Genomic DNA, 22,464 nt, shown 5'->3' with positions numbered 1-22,464 from the left:
TCAACTCAACTCAACTCAACTCAGTAAGTATTTTCTTAACAATAGTTCGAAGAATTTTATGCTTAAAGGTATCCAGCCTCAATCCCATCAAATGAAAAATGTCATTCACTAGTTGTCTTGTGGTTGTGTTGTTTTGAGGCTTGAATCAATATGTCATATTTTTTCTGGTGTCCCTGGTCATGATATTGCTGGAATATTTCTAAAAGCTGTGTAAAACCATACTCACAGTAGTTTCTCACATTTTCGCATTGTTAAAACCCCAAACAGGAGTAGCAAACTTGAGGATTTCTGTGTAAAAATAGGCTCTGACCATATATATTTTTATGATATATTATATCCCAACACGAGCTGAATTCGACGTTCTGGTGATTTCGACGATTGCATTGCACGCGCTATATCGGAGGAGTATGTGTGCAATCGGAGTGCACAAACAGTTTCACTGGTAGGGCGGGTGCCCAGTCGCTGTCGTGAGAAGTTTTATTGACAATGGAAATCGGGAAGTAAAGTTATATAAAAAGCAAACAAACATCAATATTATTTACCTGAGATCGTTAATACCACTTCAGATGCAAAATCAGTTGCCTTTATAACAAAAAATAGAAAGCGAAAATTCAGTTAGATCAGTCGTCTGCTGGTGACAGGCATATATAAATAGGAAGCCACGTGATCACAACACTCCCTCGCAGCGCGGAGCAAAAAATATGGCTCATCGTCGAAAACCCATACAAAATACCCGCATGTTACGAGCAGCAACAGTTTCGCTGATACGATGCCATCAACACTATTTTTGTAGGGAACACTTGATATTTTTGTGTGAAATAGATGAATATATCCTTTATCACTCAAGGTTAGTAAAATAAAAACTTTAAATGGTATTACAGATAAAAAATACGTTTTTGTCTTACATCGTCGAAAACCCCTGACACTGGGATATTTCATCATCCCATCCCACCCCTTCCTTCAACAGATTTTTGCTGCAAATTGTTTATATTGCTATTAAATGGTCTGAGTTATTCTGATGAGATTTATTTGGTATGTAAATACTGCTTATCTTTCATCCCCAAATGCCCAATCTGTAAGTGTAATCAGCATCGTCTGATAGTTAAACTCATTCAAACTTTTAACCCTGTGCTGGCCATACTTTATGAGATTCAACATCAAATATCTAAATATTTAAAGGTCAATTAGATGCAAGTCACGCAGGTCAGGTCACGCTCTATAGTACATCATGTTTATTGTCAATGAATACCCCAGTCTATGATGGTCTGGTCTGGAGATAAAGCAACCTTTGTACATTCTATACTCTTAAACAAAGTAGGGGAACTTCATTTTTATTTTATGATTGAATAAATGGGAGATATATTATATATATGATATAATAATGAATTTTTTAAGAGTGCATCAACACAAGCTCTACCTTATGACCAAAGTTGTAGTTATTTGTACAGTAATTGCTTTTGAAAGATGATTGGTGTATGCCATGAAATTTACATATGTACGATTTTCATTTAAAAAAAACAACAACAAAAAACAAACAGCTAGAAACAAACACTAACAACTGTGTGATGCAAGATGATTGTCAAAATTAATGGTCTACAGTGATTTATCAGCCTTGAAAACCATCAAAATCAAGAATGACACCCCTTGCACGTGTATGGGCTACTGTGTTGTGCATGTGCATCCCATGCGTTGTGTTCAGGGATGGTGATAAAGAGAAATGGTGGTGCAATCATGAGATGTCTGTCTTTGTAAAGTTTGTTAAAGCTTATACTTCCTATTCAAATTGAAAGTGCAGGATCCCCAACTTTTTCCCCAGTATATTAGTCAAATATGTGTCAGCCTATGTCTGAAGAAGGTTGATATTTTTAGAGATTCTATAGCTAAAATTTCAGAATCTCCACAAGTTGATCTTTGCATGATATTTCCCAGTTACTGTTTTCTAATTGTGATATGGATTGAGATAGCTTGAGACTGTTTACAGTAAACGAACACATTAAACACTCCTGGTTAAATCTTCAGAATTTCTCAGTACGAGCCCATTTTGCAGGTGGTATTTTGAAACTCCTTTGTATCACTGTTGTTATGTTGTAACATTTTCAAACCACCATAGAAAATTTAAATCATAATATTCATAATGCCCCATTAAGTTTGTATATGAGGGTTCAGAGAGGCCCCACCATTTAGCTCGGAGTTCGCTGCCCCTTGTCATTACCCACCATTAACACATTACTCCCTGTAACAGTTGCTTGTGGCACACATAGCTTTTATGGTCTACTCGGGAAACACATAAAATTTTATATGAATTTGCCACTTCATTATCCCCCTTGTGTAGTTTTGCTGACATTTTGCCATCATGATGTTAATGCTGCCATACAATAGTGGAGTGATTCCCAGCGATTAGACAAGGCTAGCATCTCTCCCCTGTATACCACTTCGTCACGCTTCGGGTCCCCTATACAGTGCAATACGACACTTATACACCTGCTAGATTTCGGTTTCAATTTGGTATGGAGAGATGGTGGCTCTTTTAGGAACTTGTCATTTAACAGGGAAGGAGAGGGGCGGAGGAGGGGGGATGGTGTGGAGGAGGGGGTGTAGCAGGAAAGGGGTGATGGAGTGAGCAGAGGCGAGGGGGTAGGGGTTGATGAGGGTGATGGAGTGGAGTGATGAGCGAGCAGAGGCGAGGGGGTAGGGGTTGATGAGGATGATGGAGCGGAGTGATGAGCAAGCAGAGGCGAGGTGATGGAGTTGATGAGGATGATGGAGTGGAGTGATGAGCAAGCAGAGGCGAGGGGGTTGGGGTTGATGAGGGTGATGGAGTGGAGTGATGAGCAAGCAGAGGCGAGGGGGTTGAGGTTGATGAGGGTGATGGAGAGGAGTGATGATGAGCGAGCAGAGGGGAGGTGATGGAGTTTATGAGAGTGATGGAGTGGAATGATGAGCAAGCAGTGGGAGGGTGATGGAGTGGAGTGATGAGCGAGCAGAGAGGAGGCGATGGAGTTGATGAGGGTGATGGAGCGGAGTGATGAGGGGTGATGCAGTGGATGAGGGGTGATGGATTGGAGTGATGAGGGGTGATGCAGTGGATGAGGGGTGATGGATTGGAGTGATGAGGGGTGATGCAGTGGATGAGGGGTGATGGAGTGGAGTGATGGAGTGGAGTGATGAGGGGTGTTGCAGTGGATGAGGGGTGATGCAGTAGATGAGGGGTGATGGATTGGAGTGATGAGGGGTGATGCAGTGGATGAGGGGTGATGCAGTGGAAGGGTGTGATTTAGGTCAGTAACTCTGGTCAATGATAGATTGGGAGCTGATAGTGCAATTTGAAGAAAGGTCATTAAAAATATTGTCATTTCAATGTATGTATTGATAATATTATGTGGTACCCTTGATGAAAAGAGTAAGGTTTTAGAATGTCCTGGAAATAGAATGTGCAAATATTTAGGGGAAGTTATGATATAGATGTTCATTCTCCTTGTAAATATCAATAATGATCTGATGAATTACAGAATGAAAAACAATTTTGGTGAATGTTCAATAGAGTGTTGGTTGAAAAGAAAATGGACAAGTGTTGAGGAGGGTGGAAAAACATTCGCACACATGAGAGGATTATGCATTTCTGGCATGGAAGATACCCTCTCAAAATGTTCATATTAAAATACAATGACTAGATAGTTTCCACAAAATCCTTTTTCATTAACATTTCAGGTTTATGAAGATTTTTCTACGACATTAAATACTTGGTGAATGAAATGTTCAGCATTCAAAGATTTCTTATGTTCTGCTGCCGACCTGGTTAAGCTCACCTCTGTTGACAGAACAGTTCAAGATGAAGCTTCTCAATGAACTTTACATTTAAAAATAGAAATACATTCATTTTTTAGAATTGTAAATAAATATTTGTTTGAGGTTGTCCTTCATAGATATGGTTAAAAAACATCTAAAAATCCACATCTTAATCAAAGTTTCAGGAAAGTTCTGTGTGGAAGATTTACATAGGAAATTGGTTTCTACGAGGAGATGTTCTTTGAAATAAGTAAACACAAAGTGTCTTGTGACAAACCACCCAAGTATGGAGTTTGCGAATATGCAGTTTCTGCATCATATGTCTTGTCAGTCCAATCAAAGCCTCCAATACACAGAGTGTATTCAAACTTGCGTTTAGCTCCCTGATTACAGCGATAAACTCCCTAAAGCGAGATAAGATTGAAAGTCTGCAATTACAATCTAAGCAATCGGAACCAAAGCGCGAGTGTGAAAATCGCTCTTATTATTTTCTTTGTGGGCTTGTATTTTTCACAGTGTTTAAACTAGGCCTACAGAACACATGAGGGAGTTTTGTATTATAGGAACATGAATGGATTAAATCTTGACATCTTAGAAAGTAATTTGTCCGTTATGAACAAGGGACCTGTCATTCTGCCAGGGAGGTCCCAGTATCAAGGGAAGGATGTGTAATTGTGTTTTTTGCGTGGTATTTTCCCCTCAGGCCCCTGTAGTGTATGAGCAGGGAACTGTGATGTTATCGCAGCCACCTTGTACACGGCGATAGCCATCAGACCTCCTGTACCACCTTCCTCTTTGCCTCATCTGTTACGTAATGACTGCCTATAGCTGAAGAATGCACAGGTATTATGCCAAGATTAATGCAGGTTTTCAAATTGCACCTGTGACAATAATTAGATGGAAGGTATACTAATATTGCACCTGTGTTGGTACGAATAAAATAAGCATCAGTATCGCACCTGTGTCAGTGTAAATACACTGATAGTGTGCCTGTGTAAATGTACATTGTAAATGAATTGGTAGCTCTGAAGTGTAAGAGAAATGATATTGTGTCTGTTGACATACACAGCGTAATTGAACTGGTGTAAGAGAAATGATAGTGTATCTGTGCCATAAACAGTATTGGAAGTCCACCTGTATAATATGTAGAGTAAAAATGTTGTACCTGTGTCAGTATAGAGATATTAATAGCACACCTTCCCATAAGATCCATTCATGATCTAATTACCTCTGCTTAAAAAACTTATGCAAGTTGCAGTTTCCTGTATCTGACAAGATCTATGCATGATCTACTTTTCTCTGCTTAAAACAGTTATGGGAGTTCCAGTCTCTTGTAGCTGACAAAGCCTATGCATTATCTAGTTCTTTCTAGCTGAGAAGATCTATTTATGATCTAGTTCCCTGTATCTGACATGATCTATGCATGATCTAGTTCTTTCTAGCTGAAAAGATCTATATATGATCTTGTGTCCTGTATCTGACAAGATCTATGCATGATCTTGTTCTTTCTAGCTGAGAAAATCTATTTATGATCGTATGTCCTGTATCTGACAAGATCTATGCATGATCTTGTTCTTTCTAGCTGAGAAGATCTATTTATGATCTTGTTTCCTGTATCTGACAAGATCTAAGCATGATCTTGTTCTTTCTAGCTGACAAGATCTAAGCATGATCTTGTTCTTTCTAGCTGAGAAGATCTATATATGATCGTATGTCCTGTATCTGACAAGATCTATGCATGATCTAGTTCTTTCTAGCTGAGAAGATCTCTTTATGATCTAGTTCCCTGTATCTGACAAGATCTATGCATGATCTAGTTTTTTCTAGCTGAGAAGATCTATATATGATCTTGTTTCCTGTATCTGACATGATCTATGCATGATCTTGTGTCCTGTATCAGACAAGATCTATGCATGATCTAGTTCTTTCTAGCTAAGAAGATCTATTTATGATCTAGTTCCCTGTATCTGACATGATCTATGCATGATCTTGTGTCCTGTATCTGACAAGATCTATGCATGATCTTGTTCTTTCTAGCTGAGAAGATCTATATATGATCTTGTGTCCTGTATCAGACAAGATCTATGCATGATCTTGTTCTTTCTAGCTGAGAAGATCTATTTATGATCTAGTTCCCTGTATCTGACATGATCTATGCATGATCTTTTGTCCTGTATCTGACAAGATCTATGCATGATCTTGTTCTTTCTAGCTGAGAAGTTCTATTTATGATCTAGTTCCCTGTATCTGACAAGATCTAAGCATGATCTTGTTCTTTCTATCTCTATATATGATCTTATGTCCTGTATCTGACAAGATCTATGCATGATCTAGTTCTTTCTAGCTGAGAAGATCTATTTATGATCTTGTTTCCTGTATCTGACAAGATCTATGCATCCATCTCCTTGCTTCCCCCACAAGGGAGGCCGATGAATGGTTCAGCTTCTCTGACTTGACCCGTCTATGCATGATCTGGTTATATTATCATTCAGGATGTATGTCAACTGGTAGAACAAACTGGATTAGAAGAGGTCACTGTCGTCCAGGATTAGTCCAGCAAAGCCAGGCAAACAGACACGGATGAAAGCGACCCCCAAACAAACAACGCCGTATTATAGAGGCCAAGGCAGAAACATCATTCATGTGTTGTAGCGACAAACAGGGAAACAACAGCCAAGAGTGGGATAATAACATGTTATTCACCGGTCAGTCTGTATAAAGACCACCACATGCTGGTGATGACCAGTGTCAATAAGGATGTACACAAAGCTGGTATGGTCAGTATGTAGAACTCCGGGAAATGATTTATGACATTCACGGAGTGAGCACTATCTTGTCACAGCAACAGCTACCTCCATTTTGATTTAACATGACTGTCATTAGGCCAAAAAATAATGGTTATCTCGGTGACCATTTCTTTTATTTGCGACCTTGAGATTATAATTACATCTATTGTCGAGAAGCTGATGTACTGAAGAAAGTATTCCCCATGTTTGAATGTTTGAAACTGAGACTAACAAGAAATGGTTATCCATTTAAGAAATGATTGTCCATTGTGATGCATTTGATAAGAATACCATAGTTGTATAAGGGCCTTACATTTACAGTATTTCTGTGACTGTTTTTTAGGCTAGTAATGTCAGTTTTTTGTCATATCCATGTATCAAGTGTATACTTTTGTTTGCCCAACAGATGCGTTGTCAAAACGTTTAATAAAAACTATAAAAGAAAAATAATTACTTCATGTACCTACCTCACCTTCGGGACAAATCCAAGAAACACGAGGATATACTTACTGTTCTGAGAAACACTGGAATAAGACACAGTAGGTTGGAAAGAACAACATGGACACTTGACAGCGCTCCAATCTTTGCTCTGTACTAGTTTTCTGACAACTTCATCAGCTTGAAGAAAGATATGATGATACTTCCCTTTTGATGCGATATATGATACGAGATTGTGTGTATCACTGTTCAGAATAATATCAACAGGTTATTTGATAGTTTCTGAAAACCACTTCACTTCTAATGTATATGACATTTTCTTGAGGAGCAGAGAAATAAATGAGGTTTTTAAACAAGTTTGTCACAATCATGAATTTAGCTGTGTCCCTTAATATTCACAATGCTAGGGGCATGGGTGGAAAAGTCATCTGTTTGCTTGCATAGCAGAATCCTAAGATCAGCTTGATCATATGTTGGTTTGTCATTACTTGTAATGTATACATTAGTATTACTTCTAGAAGGGCTCAGACACACATGCACACACATACATTCAACACACATTTGCACAAGTAGACACACAAACACATACTCAAATACACATATGCACACACAGACACACACATAAACACATGCTCAGATCCACATATGCACACACAGACACACATTCACACACATAGACACAAACACACATGCTCAGATACACATATACATATGCACACACAGACACACATGCTCAGGTACACATATACATATGGACACACAGACATCGACACACAAACACACATGCTCAGGGACACACAGACAGGTACACATTCACATATGGACACACAGACACAGACACACACACATATACAAATCTACATACAGAGACAAAAACACATGCTCATATATTCTCAGTACAAAAGAAATATGCAAGAATAAACATACTTCACATTCTCTGGGACTGGGATGATTCACAGAGACATTTTGCATCAAGATATATGAAGCCGAAGTACATTCTCCCTGGCACGCCATCTCACATGGTTCATCTTCACACAGTGTCGCTGTTGCAACGGCCAAGTAGTGTCAGGGTCCGCTTCCAACTGACCATCAGTAAATTAAAGATCAAAAGTCAAAGTTTAAAACTTCACAAAAGATGTCTGAGTACAGTGTGATTTATGAAAACAAATTTCAAAATATAACTTTCATTGCTCTGCACTCCGGAAACCTGTCGGCGATAAACACAACAGAGAATGCCCCAGTGGGCTGTCAGTTTTAAAAAATGATTTATTGTGTTAGACCACAAAAAGAATCTATCTCATCACATCATAATGGTGATGTAATACAAAAAACGCCAAGCACCAGTCTGTTAAGAAGGCTTACACGGACACCTGACACATTCGTTACGCTCTCGGTAGCGAATGAGATATTAATGTACTGGGACTTAAATGAGAATAGGCTTACGCAAAACAGTGACAACACAGTCATTGGGGCATGTCGATTAATGAGGGATGGTGTATTTAGCATTAGATTCATTAGGCCATTATAGCCACGAAAAAAATGTTAAATAAATAAGTTTGTCGATGAATTATTTCTCCAGTAATGTGATAAAAAAATATATCCTAAACAAATGCAAATCATCGGTTGTACCTTTAATAGAGAAGATATTTTCTGCTTTCATAGCTCTTTGTGCTCATATTCAAGAAGGTACACCGTCTCTGTTTGCCACTATGCATGTCAGGTAAACTATCCATCTAAAGATTAACCTACACTTGAACTAAATACTTCAGAGGACGAGGGTAATATTTTGCTACTGTCAATGGGACTTTATAATGCAATGGCCTGAACACTTACATCACAGTGTTTAGAAGCATGGTCAATACCCACCCCAAACATTTATACAATGTCGACTGAAGAGCCCTGAGTTAGTGAATGGTTGATACAGGCTTGTCATGGTGGAATCTAAACACAACAAAATAGATTACTTTTTAGATGTGCTAGAGATATTACAAATAGTCCCACATGTAAGGAAGTGATAGATATTCAATACCATTAGACCTTGTCCAAACAGCCCATCGCTAAAAACCTCCGACAATGGGATGCATTGATGTTTCAATGCTAGTTTCTGAAATAATCATTAAGCTCATGGCCAGTGTTCCCAAAGAGATCTTAATCAATGTTTGACAAGTAAGTGATGTGTGTTAAGGTTTCTTTGAACAGTATATAGTTTCTGTCAATCTATTTCAGATTCATGGGAGAAAATATCAAAGTTGCCGTACACAATGACCTGTTTGTTGAAATAAAAGTGATAAAACCCTTCCCATACTCATGAGAAATCAAATGCAAGTTGATTGTACCATTCCGACTATGTCACGCACATGTGTTTATGAGTGAGTGAGTTGGGTTTTACAACGCTTTTAGCAATTTTCCAGCAATATCTTGGCGAGGGACACCAGAAATGGGCTTCACACATTGTACCCATGTGTGGAATCGAACCCGGGTCTTCAGTGTGATGAGTGGACACTTTAACCACTAGGCTACCAGACCACCCCACATGTGTTTATGAACCTGTGAATCAGTAGAATGTCAGCACATCCTGCCCCACCAGTTGCACCTATCACAAACACAAGGCTGGTCACAGCCAAGAGTGTCCCCACCCATGAAGATCCCAAGTTAGAATTGGTCTTCAGCAACCAGAATATTGCTTGTCCCCTCACCCATGAAGATCAATGTTGCCTTGATGTTAGTTACTTCCCTTAGTTGGTCTTCAGAGCAACCATGCTTGTCCCCACCCATGAAGATCCCAGTTAGAATTGGTCTTCAGCAACCCTTGTTACCCATGAATTGGTTAGACATGGTCTTCAGCAACCATGCACCCATGCTTGTCCCCACCCATGAAGATCCCAGAATGTTAGAATTGGTCTTCAGCAAACCATGCTTGTCCCCACCCATGAAGATCCGGTTAGAATTGGTCTTCAGCAACCATGCTTGTCCCCACCCATGAAGATCTCGGTTAGAATTGGTCTTCAGGTTAGAATTGGTTTCAGCAACCATGGTCTTCCCATGAAACCAGAATGGTCTTGTCCCCACCCATGAAGATCCCAGTTAGAATTGGTCTTCAGCAACCATGCTTGTCCCCACCCATGAAGATCCTTGTCCCCACCCATGAAGATTAGAATTGGTCTTCAGCAACCATGCTTGTCCCCACCCATGAAGATCCCAGTTAGAATTGGTCTTCAGCAACCCATGCTTGTCCCCACCCATGAAGATCCCAGTTAGAATTGGTCTTCAGCAACCATGCTTGTCCCCACCCATGAAGATCCCAGTTAGAATTGGTCTTCAGCAACCATGCTTGTCCCCACCCATGAAGATCCCAGTTAGAATTGGTCTTCAGCAACCATGCTTGTCCCCACCCATGAAGATCCAGTTAGAATTGAACCTTGTCCCCATGTTAGAATTAGAATTGGTCTTCAGCAACCATGCTTGTCCCCACCCATGAAGATCCCAGTTAGAATTGGTCTTCAGCAACCATGCTTGTCCCCACCCATGAAGATCCCAGTTAGAATTGGTCTTCAGCAACCATGCTTGTCCCCACCCATGAAGATCCGGTTAGAATTGGTCTTCAGCAACCATGCTTAGAATTGGTCTTCAGCAACCCCATGAAGATCTTGTCCCCACCCATGAAGATCCCAGTTAGAATTGGTCTTCAGCAACCATGCTTGTCCCCACCCATGAAGATCCCAGTTAGAATTGGTCTTCAGCAACCATGCTTGTCCCCACCCATGAAGATCCCAGTTAGAATTGGTCTTCAGAAACCATGCTTGTCCCCACCCATGAAGATCCCAGTTAGAATTGGTCTTCAGAAACCATGCTTGTCCCCACCATGAAGATTGGTCTTCAGCAACCATGCTTGTCCCCACCCATGAAGATCCCAGTTAGAATTGGTCTTTCACAGTCCATCCTTGTCGTTAAAGGAGAACTATGGGTATTTGGTCATCCAGCTTGCTGTCTTGGATGATCCGGGTTAGAATTGGTCCTCGTCCATCCATGCTTGTCATAAGAGGCGACTAACAGGATCGGGTGGTCAGGCTCGCTAACTTGGTTGACACATGTCATCGTATCCCAATTGCGAAGATCGATGCTCATGATGTTGATCACTGGATTGTCTGGTCCAGACTCAATTGTATACAGACCACGGCCATAGAGCTGGAATATTGCTGAGTGCGGCTGCAGCTCAAACAGCAACCAACCAACTAACTACGATCAAACAAATGTATGACTCTTCTGAATAGACACATGCAAGTTTACCTTCAAGCAAATCATAACATTGGGTTAAAAAAGAATGAAAAAAGCAACTAATTAACATATCTCTACCATACTATTAGCTCAAAAGAAACCAAACAAGGACACACTTCAATTTAGCTTCATAAGAAAGCAGGTAGACCTAAACCATTACCCGAGTTGGACAAAAGTTTAACCTATAGATAAATGTCAGGGTTATTTCTCTACAGCAGAAGAAAATCAAATAAGAGGGTTATTTTCACCTGCTGAAGATATTCCAAATGTAGGCTGATCTGTTAAAATCTCTGTAGGATATAGACTCTCATGGTAGTTTGAGACAGACTTGGCACTCTCTATTCCAGCGCTGGAAATGTTGACCTTCAAGGTTGCCAATGTATGTTGACAGCAGATTAGCTTTAAAAAATGTTTTAAAGTAGGTCAGGATATCTATCAATTTTTAAATATTTAAATATAGAAGTGCAACAAACAGCTATAGTGTGGCCATTGTTGAAGCAGATTCAATTGTGTAGCATTGTTGAAAAGATCCGGACTACGTTCGTGTGATATCGACACTGAGACATCTGTCAATTTTTAAGTATGTAAATATATAATGTTAACACGAGAGAATAATCTGTCTCAATTATCTGCCAAAACAGATTACATTTGGCGAAAACGTCTTAATGGTGGTGACCATTATATGAATGGATCATCAAAAGATGAATGGATGCCAGGTGTTCTCTACAAAGACTAACCATGCCCTGCTCTACCGGTTGCACCTGAAATTTACACAATAACTAAAGGAGAAAAAACTTGTAATGTTATCATAGTGGTAATTTAATAGTGTAATATTGGCCGGAAGTTTCTGAATATATGTTGGTGTTATGTTTTCGTGATGAGACCAATGTTTGATATGTTTCTCGAAGTTTCTGAATATGTATTGTATCAACTGTTTGAGAATATCTGGTATCACTATTGTTTAATGGTGATACATTAACCCATGTTTATAGTACAGTCATAATCATACAAGGGCTTCCATCAGAGATTTCTTACAAATATGGTAATGTTTTGCTCATGTTCATTGCATGGATAGTTCACTTTCACCTTTGCGAAGTATTTTGGACCCTACCCTTGTTTGTCTGCAATCTTTAAGGCAAGACAGATAATTTATAGATAATCATTTCTCCGCCTCTTCCCAAACAAAAAATGACCACATATAAAAGATGGTTTCATTGTGAGAAAGGAAACAGTGATTCGGACAACAAATAAACAGTTTGTTGTGGCCTAACCTGTATTTTTCTGTTTTATAGTGAACATATACTATTAAATCTAGACTGAGTCCTCTTTAATGTATTTAGGTAAAAAGGTCCAGATATGTGAAATTTAGCAAGGAGAGGTCTCAGTTACACCGGTGAGAGGTGAGTAGTTGTCAGGAAGATGGTACTGACAATACAACCAGGCACACACTGCTCCAGTGTTAGGGCTTAAAAGCTATGGAGGGCTTAAATACTGTCCTCTCAATAAAGCATGCCAGGTATATGTCAGGGTGAAGCAAAGAAAGAACCTTTGACTGACTTGCAATCATAAGATTTTAAAAACATACTGTGGACTGCTGAGAGTGTGTATTGAATGAGACTTCATCTAAACATTGAATGACGGTATGGTAAATCTCTTCTCTGCTTACTGAGAAGGCATGGAGATTTATGGATCAGAGTTCAGGTTATGGGTATATACACAGTAATTGATGGTTGAATTCACCAGAGGAAAGTATTCAATTGAGATCTTCATGTATTTGATGTTATTTTAAAGTTCGTATTTGTAGTTATTTTCTCCGTATGTTTAGTCAAGAGTGATAAAGAATCTCCTTGGACAAATTTATGAAACTTTCCAATATATTTTCAAGGATGTATGAGCTCATTTTAAAGTTTTTTGTTGGATGAATTGGTTAAAGTTGATTAGATGTGAGATTTGTAGGCAAACAATTTTTATTTACCGTTTCTGATGAGCATGATAAAGTGTCATAAATAAGCCAAAAACATTTTTCCAATATTATTGCTTATTTATTTTTGTCCAATGTTATTGCATAGTTGTTTTTTCAATATTATTACAGTTTTTTTTCCCAATGTTATTACATAGTTATTTTTCTAATGTTATTACGGTTATTTTCCCCAATGTTATTACATAGTTATTTTCCCCACAATGTTATTACATAGCTATTTTCCCCAATGTTATTCCATAGTTATTTTCCCCCAATGTTATTACATAGTTATTTTTCCCAATGTTATTACATACTTGTTTTTTCTAATGTTATTACATAGTTATGTATTATCTGAGTGATGGTAATTTGAGTAATAGCAATAAATTGTAAACACTTGAAATATACAAAGACTGTTATGTGTGTCAAACTTACTTTTGTCCCTGCATGTTCTATATTCGGCTTGTGTCAAACCTTAGATAATTCAAAGTAATTACATAGTTCCCTTCAACAATGGTGTTTCAGTGAATATTCCCTTTAGATTTTGATTTCTTGTTTTATTCTGAATTTGAGAGAAGATGCTTCAGGCAAAATCTCCTGTGTTAATGTTCCAGGATTGTAATATAAAGTGAGTGAGTGAGTGAGTATAGTTTTTAGTTACTCAGCAATATTCCAGTTATACGGCAGCGGACTGTAAATAATCAAGTCTGGACCAGACAATCCAGTGATCAACAGCATGAGCATCGATCTACGCAATTGGGATACGACCCAGTCAACAAGCCTGACCCCCCGATCCCTGTTAGTCGCCTCTTACGACAAGCTTGGGTTACTGTGGGTCAATTCTAACCTGGACCTTCACAGGTTGTAATATTAAGTAATCAGACAGACATTTGATGAAGGTTCCTGGGAAATTTACCATGATCAATGTTCTCATCAACTCTCATAACTTTATTCACATTGACAACCATTCCTACCTCAATATTCAGAATTTGTTTTGTTTTTTCTTTACCAGGTACCAGCTTATGAGAGACTGCTGGAAGAGTGACCCAAAGAAACGCCCAAGTTTTTCTGAGATAGGAGAGAGAATTGACACCATGATCGCAGAATGTTCAGGCCAGGAATACCTTGACCTTCAACTTGATGAGTGTCAGGGCTACTATCAGGTGCAGAATTCTGATGAAGAAGAGTCTGATGGTGAACTGAGAATGGATATCCATGATGTCCCTGGTGGTGGGAACGAGCTCCAAGAAGAAGATGGGGAGGAGGAGACATCTGAAAATAGAGCGAAGGAAACAGATGGTACTCTGACTGCAGAGGTGAAGAAGCTTGATGAGGAGATTGAGCAGGACCACCATGACAGAGATGCTAATGAAGGACAGTTATGGGCTACTTCATCTCCAGTAATGTGTGACAGATTGAGAGTAGCAGTCTCACACCCAGAGGATGAAGAATTTCTCACTATCCCAAAATTCATCTCAGAGCTTGGAAGTTTCAAAAGTGAAAGATCTAGAGGTGGTTCCAGGAAGGATGATAGGAAGATTCCAGCAAAACTCCAGCTGATGGAGAAACTACATGAAGCTGGTAGAAGGGAGGACAGGGAGTCAGACAGCTCTCTAAGTCCTTTGTCGGATGAGGTCTTCTCAGATGGTCTGTATACAGCACCATATTCATACCTGCAAACACCGGACCATGATTGTCTTCCTGATAGCGATACATCACCAACCAACTCCGAGATATCAGACAACGTCTTCAACACTGATTCCAATGAAATGTCTCACCAGTGTCACCGTCGGTATGAGAGGACAACCTCTGAAATATCAACCACCAGCATTGATTCTGGCTTCCCTCAGAGTCCTCTACAGACTGACTTCCCAGGGTACTCCCCCAAAACAGGGTACTCCTTAGGATATTCCCGCAGCAGACTAAACTCCCTAGGGCATTACTGCAACAGACTGGACTCTCTAGGGTACACTCGGAGCAAGATCGACTTTGGATACTCTCCCCGGTACAAGCAAAAGTACAGTAAGAATGCTTCAAGAAGTCCCCAGTTAGTGTCCTCTCTGGGTCAGTTGAGGAGGTTGACCAGACACACCTCCATGTCTTCTGGGGGGATGTCTTCCTTCTGTTGCAGACCATGATGAAGATCTTCACACTTCAAGCCTGTAACAAGGTGAATAAATATTGTCACTCAACGTTGTGTGGTGTTTGCCTGTCAACTGCTTATAGGTCACATTGTTATTATGAGAAGTGATGCTAGTCGTAGGGCATTATATGCTTAACTTCATGAACACTTTCTGTCACCATTGCAACTTACTATAGTGAGTTTGTTTGGGCTGCTACACATATGCTGCTTTTAGATAGTTTGGATTTTCTTGTAATTTTAGAGGTATGAGTAATTTCTAAACCCAAAGGATTTGTGGTTTTAGCCTGATTTCGCTGCTCATGTCTTCATTGGCATTAGATGGCATAATCTTTGAGTTTGAATCATAGATTCAACTTAATTGTGATTCTAATTTTTTCATTAGTTATAAACAACTAAGACACGCATCACTACCACCTTTCCTCTTACAACAGGTTATCAGGACGTGATTTAACAAAAGCAGGATTAAACCCATCACACCTCACTCACTCACTGACGCACTATTAATGGCATCCATCATTTCCAGGGTTATATATTTTTTGTTCTGGGTGCCATAATGCAAATCAGATTCAACACTGTGACTCGCGTAAGGTTTACTTATCGTTGAAGTTGCAAAGTACAACGACAACCTGGTCCACCTGTCATAAATTCGGCCTAGTATTTTAGTCTGATTTTAAAATCAACAACAAATAGCTTTGTGTATCATTTTGCAATATTTTCCCCATTTTTTGTGATTGACAGACGCTTATACAGGGTTACTATTTGTCATATACTATCTAATATTTTGGGTTGATTGTTGTAAATTAAGACTGACACCCGTATTAATAACAGAAAGTAAAGGACGCATATGACCATATGTTTGAAGGAGGTTTAATAGATTTTGACCACCAAAACAAAGCACCTTACCCCTAGAACGTCCGTTACAATGGAGATTTCAAGTATAAACCCTTTATGGCTTAGGGGCGGTGGGGTAGCCTAATGGTTAAAGCGTTGGCTCGTCACGCCGAAGACCCGGGTTCGAATCCCCACATGGGCACAATGTGTGAAGCCCATTTCTGGTGTCCCCCGCCGTGATATTGCTGGAATATTGCTAAAAGCGGCGTAAAACCAAACTCAGTCAGTCAGCCTTTATGGCTTAGATAGGTTTAGATAATAGAAACAGAACATCTCCCGTAATCATAGGAAATATATTAGACGGTTCCGACTACAACGTGATCAGGTATAAATCAAACCAATATGTCATCCTACTAGTTTCGATGACGATAACGCCCATTTGAATAATATGTCAGTCATAGCGCAGTGTGTCAGTTAAAAGTAGCTCAACACCTGATGAAACTCATGGCACTGTGTCGTAATGCATGGATCTAGTGATTCTTTGAAACTAAGGCATTTTATGGGAACCAATGTGAGTTTATTCCGAGCCCTTGACGCAGTTCTATATATTGGCTCAAGGCCACAGTAAACGCATGGAAGTTTTATGATGGACGTTTGTGGAAGGCATTACCAAATTTGACGCCTCAGTGACAAAAATATGTCCGACGTATTTCCCTGTGCAATATGTTTTGTTACTTGTACACATGGTAGTGCTATTTCATGTGAACAATTTTACACGTGTTTGTTAGAGCCATTTAGGCAGGACACGCTGAACTTTCTGCGGACACCCGGTGTCAACGTCATTGATAGTAATTTACGAAGTCAGAATCGTAAATGGACTCTTTGGTTACTAAAGGTTTTTCATGATTATGGAATGTCATTTATGTCTCTTGTATTTGTATTTGTAACAATTTATATACAGAGTTTAGTCAGAATTAAGACTGCTTGGTGAATCTCATTGATTCGATGTTGCCAGCTGAGAACATTGAGGCAATGCCATTGATAAATGTAGATACAATATGTATTTACATTACTCTATCAAATCTAAACAACACTAATACGTTTATCAGCAAATTGCATGGCATTTTAGCTAAGAATATTGACCTATAATTACCACGTAATATATCTTGCATGTGATCAATGACATAGAGGTAATTATGACACCTCATATTTTCATTTACAAAAAATAATTTCGTGAGGTTAGATGGCATTATAGTTTAGAATGGTAAGAGTTTGGTTGACATATATAAAGTAGTACGAGTTCGCCAAACGAGATCACACCGTGATTTTATTATTTCATATCTAGCAGAGTTCGGATGTGGTCGATTTTATGTAAAGATAATAAATAAATCGGAATGCCACATTCATATGAAATCTAATTGCACATTAGATGTGTCGTGAATGCCACTTAAACCTCATGTTTTCCGGCTATATATTCAAGTTTATACCAAATAATTATGTCATAATTAATGTCGAGAATATATGATTTATCCGAAAAGACTTTTAAAAATGTTCTTTACTAAACTCCAGCCAACCATCTGACTCAATCCTTTACGTCAAGCTCAATAAATGTTTCCCATAAAGAACCCTCACGTAATTTATTGTGGGTAGACGGGTAGGTCCTGTCGCAGGGGCAGCCACATATAAAAACCGGCGGACGCCAATGTCGTCCCCCCTCCCATCTCGGCGTCTAGCCTGGCGCCACCCCTCGTAGCTATTTTCCCGTCTGATTGAGATGGGATGTACATGTTGTACGTTCTAGTCTGTGTGGACCAGTATGTGTTGAGAGTATATACATGTAGTCGTCTTTGTGCGGGGAGACTTAGATAACTTGTATCGTGATTTATGCCATATGTTGTCAGTGTAGAATGTATATTGTGGAGACATGACGTTAGAGCTTCGAGGTGCTGAAACACGTGATACCGACATATTTTCGTTGAGTTTTGAAAAAAACCCAACGTTGTGACTATTGATTAGGAAAATAAACGAAATCAAAGATAACCCTTTATCAAGACCTTTTGCAAATATATATATAAGTGCTTAGAGAAGAAGCGCTTTGAGAATGCATGTTTGATGGACTATAGGGCTATATAAATACCCATATAATAAAAATAATAATAATAATAATTAGAGGTATAACAAATGATTATTTAGTAACAGTGGTAAGTAGATTCAAACGGGGGATGATTATCAGAATTGAATGGCATTTAGAAGTGATACACAGAAGGAAGGGAGGTTTATGGATGTCAACTTCTTTATTATGGGGAACACAAAGTTTCGGAGTAATATCCTTACTCCTTTATCAGATGAATGAATGGTATGAGGCAGATATGTTCATATAAGAACAACAAAAGTAATAAGACAACAAAGATGTAGGCTAAACATTTTAAGCCAACATTTGGCATGGTTATATTTTGGTGATATGTTTTGAAAAAATAAATAATAATAATATTTTGGAGATTATTTGTATCTAACTAGCAAGTTTATGTTGAGGGCCCCTTCCCCTTTTTATGAAAATAGATGAATAAAAAAAATAATTAAACAAACCATGCCTGCTCTTAAACAGTCATACTGGATTAATGCGTTTTAACTTACTACTTTATTTTTAAATTGTCATTTTCGTCATCATGGTTCTGGTATAGAATTAATTATAGCCATGGTGCAGCTCCATCATCTGCCTGGTCAGATTTTCCCGTCGGCTTTCTGACTGGTAAAGTTTGTAAACAAGGAATGTGACCGTTATTTGTCCTGGCGATGGGTAGGGCTTTATCTGAAAGGACTTTACGTTAGAAATGTTGACACAAGCATAGTCAGTTAGATGTCTAATTGTGTTTATATCTTCAAGATGGTTGTCTAAGAAACACACAATGAACAGGCGGGTCGGGTAAGGCAAACATAAGCTTGAGCGAGTAAACAGTTAGCTTACCGTCTCCCTCACATCGTACAGAAACCCTGTACACCAGTCCGTCTACCTGCGAGCGCTCGCTCGTTGTTTCATACGCCGTCAAAAGTTTTGTGTGGCTATAACATCGCTCCCAACTGCTTTCATTTGTAGACATATGGTGTGTTTGTGTCCTTAATTACCAGATTTCTACGATTCTACGCAAAGATTGCATGTTGAATGAAATGATTTATTGCCATAAGAACAAAGATGTGAAAACTGAGGATTTAAAAATATCTCTGACAGTGATACAGATCACCTTCTTGTTGTTAGGATTTGACTGATTGACAAGAATATTGATCACAGAAATGCGAATAAAATGAATAGAAATACAAAGCAGCTTTGATAGCTAATTTCCCCCCTCATTACAATTGTTAAATTCTTAAAGGCATCCTTTCGTTTGGAAAAAGATTTTTTAGTTCAATCATATTTTTATAGTCTTTATGAAATTAGGCTCATTTAGATTTGAAAAGACAACTTAGACATGCAGGGTTCGATGGGGTAAAGGGAGAGTTGAGGATGGTGAGGGATGAAGGAGAGACCATATGGTATCTGTCTCAGAATGAAACAGGAATAATTCATAAATCTATACAGTTGTGAGTGACTGGAGTTTAAGGCCGCACTGAACAGCAAAAAATAAGGTTTGTTTTATTTTCTTTTTTTTAAACCGCTGTCAAATTTCGAGGTATCAGAAGACGGTCCGTGAAAACAATAAGAACAGCAATGGTTTTAATTGGTCATGTCAGTTTTGGAAAGTATTGTTAACTTATTTTGCTGTTCGAGGTATTCGGTGTAGATTAACGTGCAGATTTAACATATTTATGCTACGCTGTAAAATTACTCCATTGACATAGGCGAGACAGTTTGGCTGTCTACACCAATATATCTAGGCATCTCTGAGTTCAGAGCGTTACCCAAGAAAGGTCAGTGATTTGTCATGTTAGATAATACCAGAGTACCGGAGAGAGACTGGTTGGATCTGGAGACTCCCGTAGGAGCAGATTTCAGACAAGATACAGACATCTGTGAGAAGCTGAATGGCGACTAGGACTGGTTGGTCACACTCTGCGACTTACTTGACATATCACAATCAAACAAGCTGATTTAGCAATTTTAATGATACTTTAGTGAGGGTCACAGCTGTGAGCTGTTTACCTGGGGCTCACTTCAAGATCGTGTTTGAAGTTTGAAAACATCGGGTTCGCTTTGTCCATTTGTGTGCAGAGTCAGCCGACGAGCAGGTAGCGCGCGCAGGGTCCATTCAGACCGGTAAATCATTACTTTTACAAATACAGATAGCATCAAAGTGGTCGTGAGCGAGTGAAAGGTTGGCCTGTCTCCCGACTAGCTCTGCGTGCCCCTCCCCTACCACACAGGGATTGCCACAATGCGGGGCTGGACCAGCTGTGTTTGAGGACGAATCCAGTTCCTCCATGCCTTTACTTGCCCGGACACGGATGTACACCTGGATGTATCCGCAACATACACACAGAACCAGTCTTACTCCGAACCCCCTCCCTCGTACGCTATTAACATAGAGACGGTCACCTAGTCTAATAGATGGCTGGTCTTTTCAGACGCAGACGACGGGGTTTGTTCTCCCATTTTAAAATTCAAGTAAAGCATCGGTCGCTATACTGATGTTAGATATTGACCTACGACTTCCATGATGCCCTGACGATAGCCAATTGCCCTTTTAACACAAGATCAACTCCAAAACTAAATGTACAGTTTACGTCTTGCTTCAGTGGAACACCGTCATGCCTCTTCAGATTCAAGCCAAACCTCGACACAGAGGAATTGGCGCCAGTTCTCCTGGAGAAAAGATTGTCTGGAGCAAATTGAAATGTCGTCCCTGGTTCTCGCCGCACATTTAGACCAATTAAGATGGCTACTGAATGAATGATAAATTACTCTGCCCACACAATCCTCCTTTAATTAAGAAAGTCTCACCAATGATTACAGGAAGAAAACCTGAATATGCTTAGCGCTCTGTATGGAGTCGTATATATCTGTTCCCATCTTTCAACCAAGATAAATATGTAATAAATATATCTACAGAGATAATGCTTAATTTAAAGAGTAAATCACTGTCACTAATTACATTTTACAGAAATTCTTCCGCCTCATCTTCTCTTTTGACCCCCCCAAAATTACAAAAAATGATCGGTTTTTGCCGTCTTTAGTCAAAGACAAGCATCGTTATCTTTCAAGGCTGCTGTTGTCCCGCTACCTACAACAGGTACGTGTGGAAACGAGCCACAATGGGCGGCGAGAGTTGCCACCCCACCTGTGACCCATACCTGTCCCCAGAGTCATGGAACACCAATTAGCAACGTGTAGCGATAGCTGGGCTAGAGCCCTGTAAACATCTCTACACTAACGCTTTCACAGGAAAGTCAACAGTCGTTGTCCCACAGCTCCTTTCGGGCCTGATTAGGAGTTTAGCTTCTGGCAGGTGTGCGCCGGGGAGCTGACGTCTCGCCGTTTAGTTTGTTGAAAAGTTCAGGTAGCATCGCATGCCTCCATCAATGAATAGAGGAACAAGGGGATCCGTGACAGTAGCTGGGGATATTGGAACTACAATTAAACCTCTAGGCCTTTTCACAATTTTTCTTGCATTTCAGTATACGAACACCTCGTTCTCATTATCAATATCAGTATAAGGTTCTATTTCGAAATGTCATATCATAACAGAACAAAATATATTGCCTTTATTATCACAACTAGTGCCAATGTAACAGTTTAGATACACTGATATTAAATATATGTATTTTTAAATTATTTTGATAACTCCCGCTACTTAAGGTAGTAAAGGTTTAAACTATTACAAATATATATTAAGTAAAAAGCTATTGTCTTATTCTATGTAAAGGGAAAATGTGTGATAATGAATTATCTTCTAATGGTAGATGTTTATGATCTACTCTTTAACTTCGAAACTTTGTGTTAAATAAAAATCATGTTGGGGTTATATTTTAATTTCGAGAACCATTGTTGTTCTGGAGGAACTTTATAGAACCATGGTAGTATTTGGGTCAGGTTGAACCAACAGACAAAAGTCACAGGTTCCCATGCGTCCTTGTGTCCGCCTTGAAACTCAGAGCCTTTCACCTTTATAGTTAGATACACATGTGTCAGTGTTGGTATGCTATACACCGCCCCCCCCCCCACACACACACACACAGAGAAACACACACACACCACCACAACAACCATCCTCGCATTTCTTTGCATAGACAATGATTTGCCTGCAATAAAAAGGTAT

General features: G+C 39.3%; 1 protein-coding gene across 2 annotated transcripts in view; it reads left to right on the top strand.

Moving 5' to 3' along the window:
* Nucleotides 1-15,434, top strand: part of LOC124283699 — a 107,958-nt gene extending 92,524 nt beyond the window's left edge. For both annotated transcript variants that reach the window (XM_046719709.1, XM_046719708.1), the window contains exon 24: nt 14,255-15,434. In XM_046719709.1, the coding sequence (XP_046575665.1) occupies nt 14,255-15,380 (1,126 nt within the window). In that variant the 3' untranslated portion in view covers nt 15,381-15,434. The remainder of the gene's footprint in view (nt 1-14,254) is intronic.
* The last annotated feature ends 7,030 nt before the right edge of the window (nt 15,435-22,464 follow it).

This window comes from Haliotis rubra, unplaced genomic scaffold, assembly GCF_003918875.1.
Source record: "Haliotis rubra isolate DU_JTF1 unplaced genomic scaffold, ASM391887v1 Scf32, whole genome shotgun sequence".
Lineage (NCBI taxonomy): Eukaryota > Metazoa > Mollusca > Gastropoda > Lepetellida > Haliotidae > Haliotis > Haliotis rubra.
Note: the sequence above shows the minus strand (reverse complement) of the source record. Positions and strands in the feature narration are given on the sequence as shown.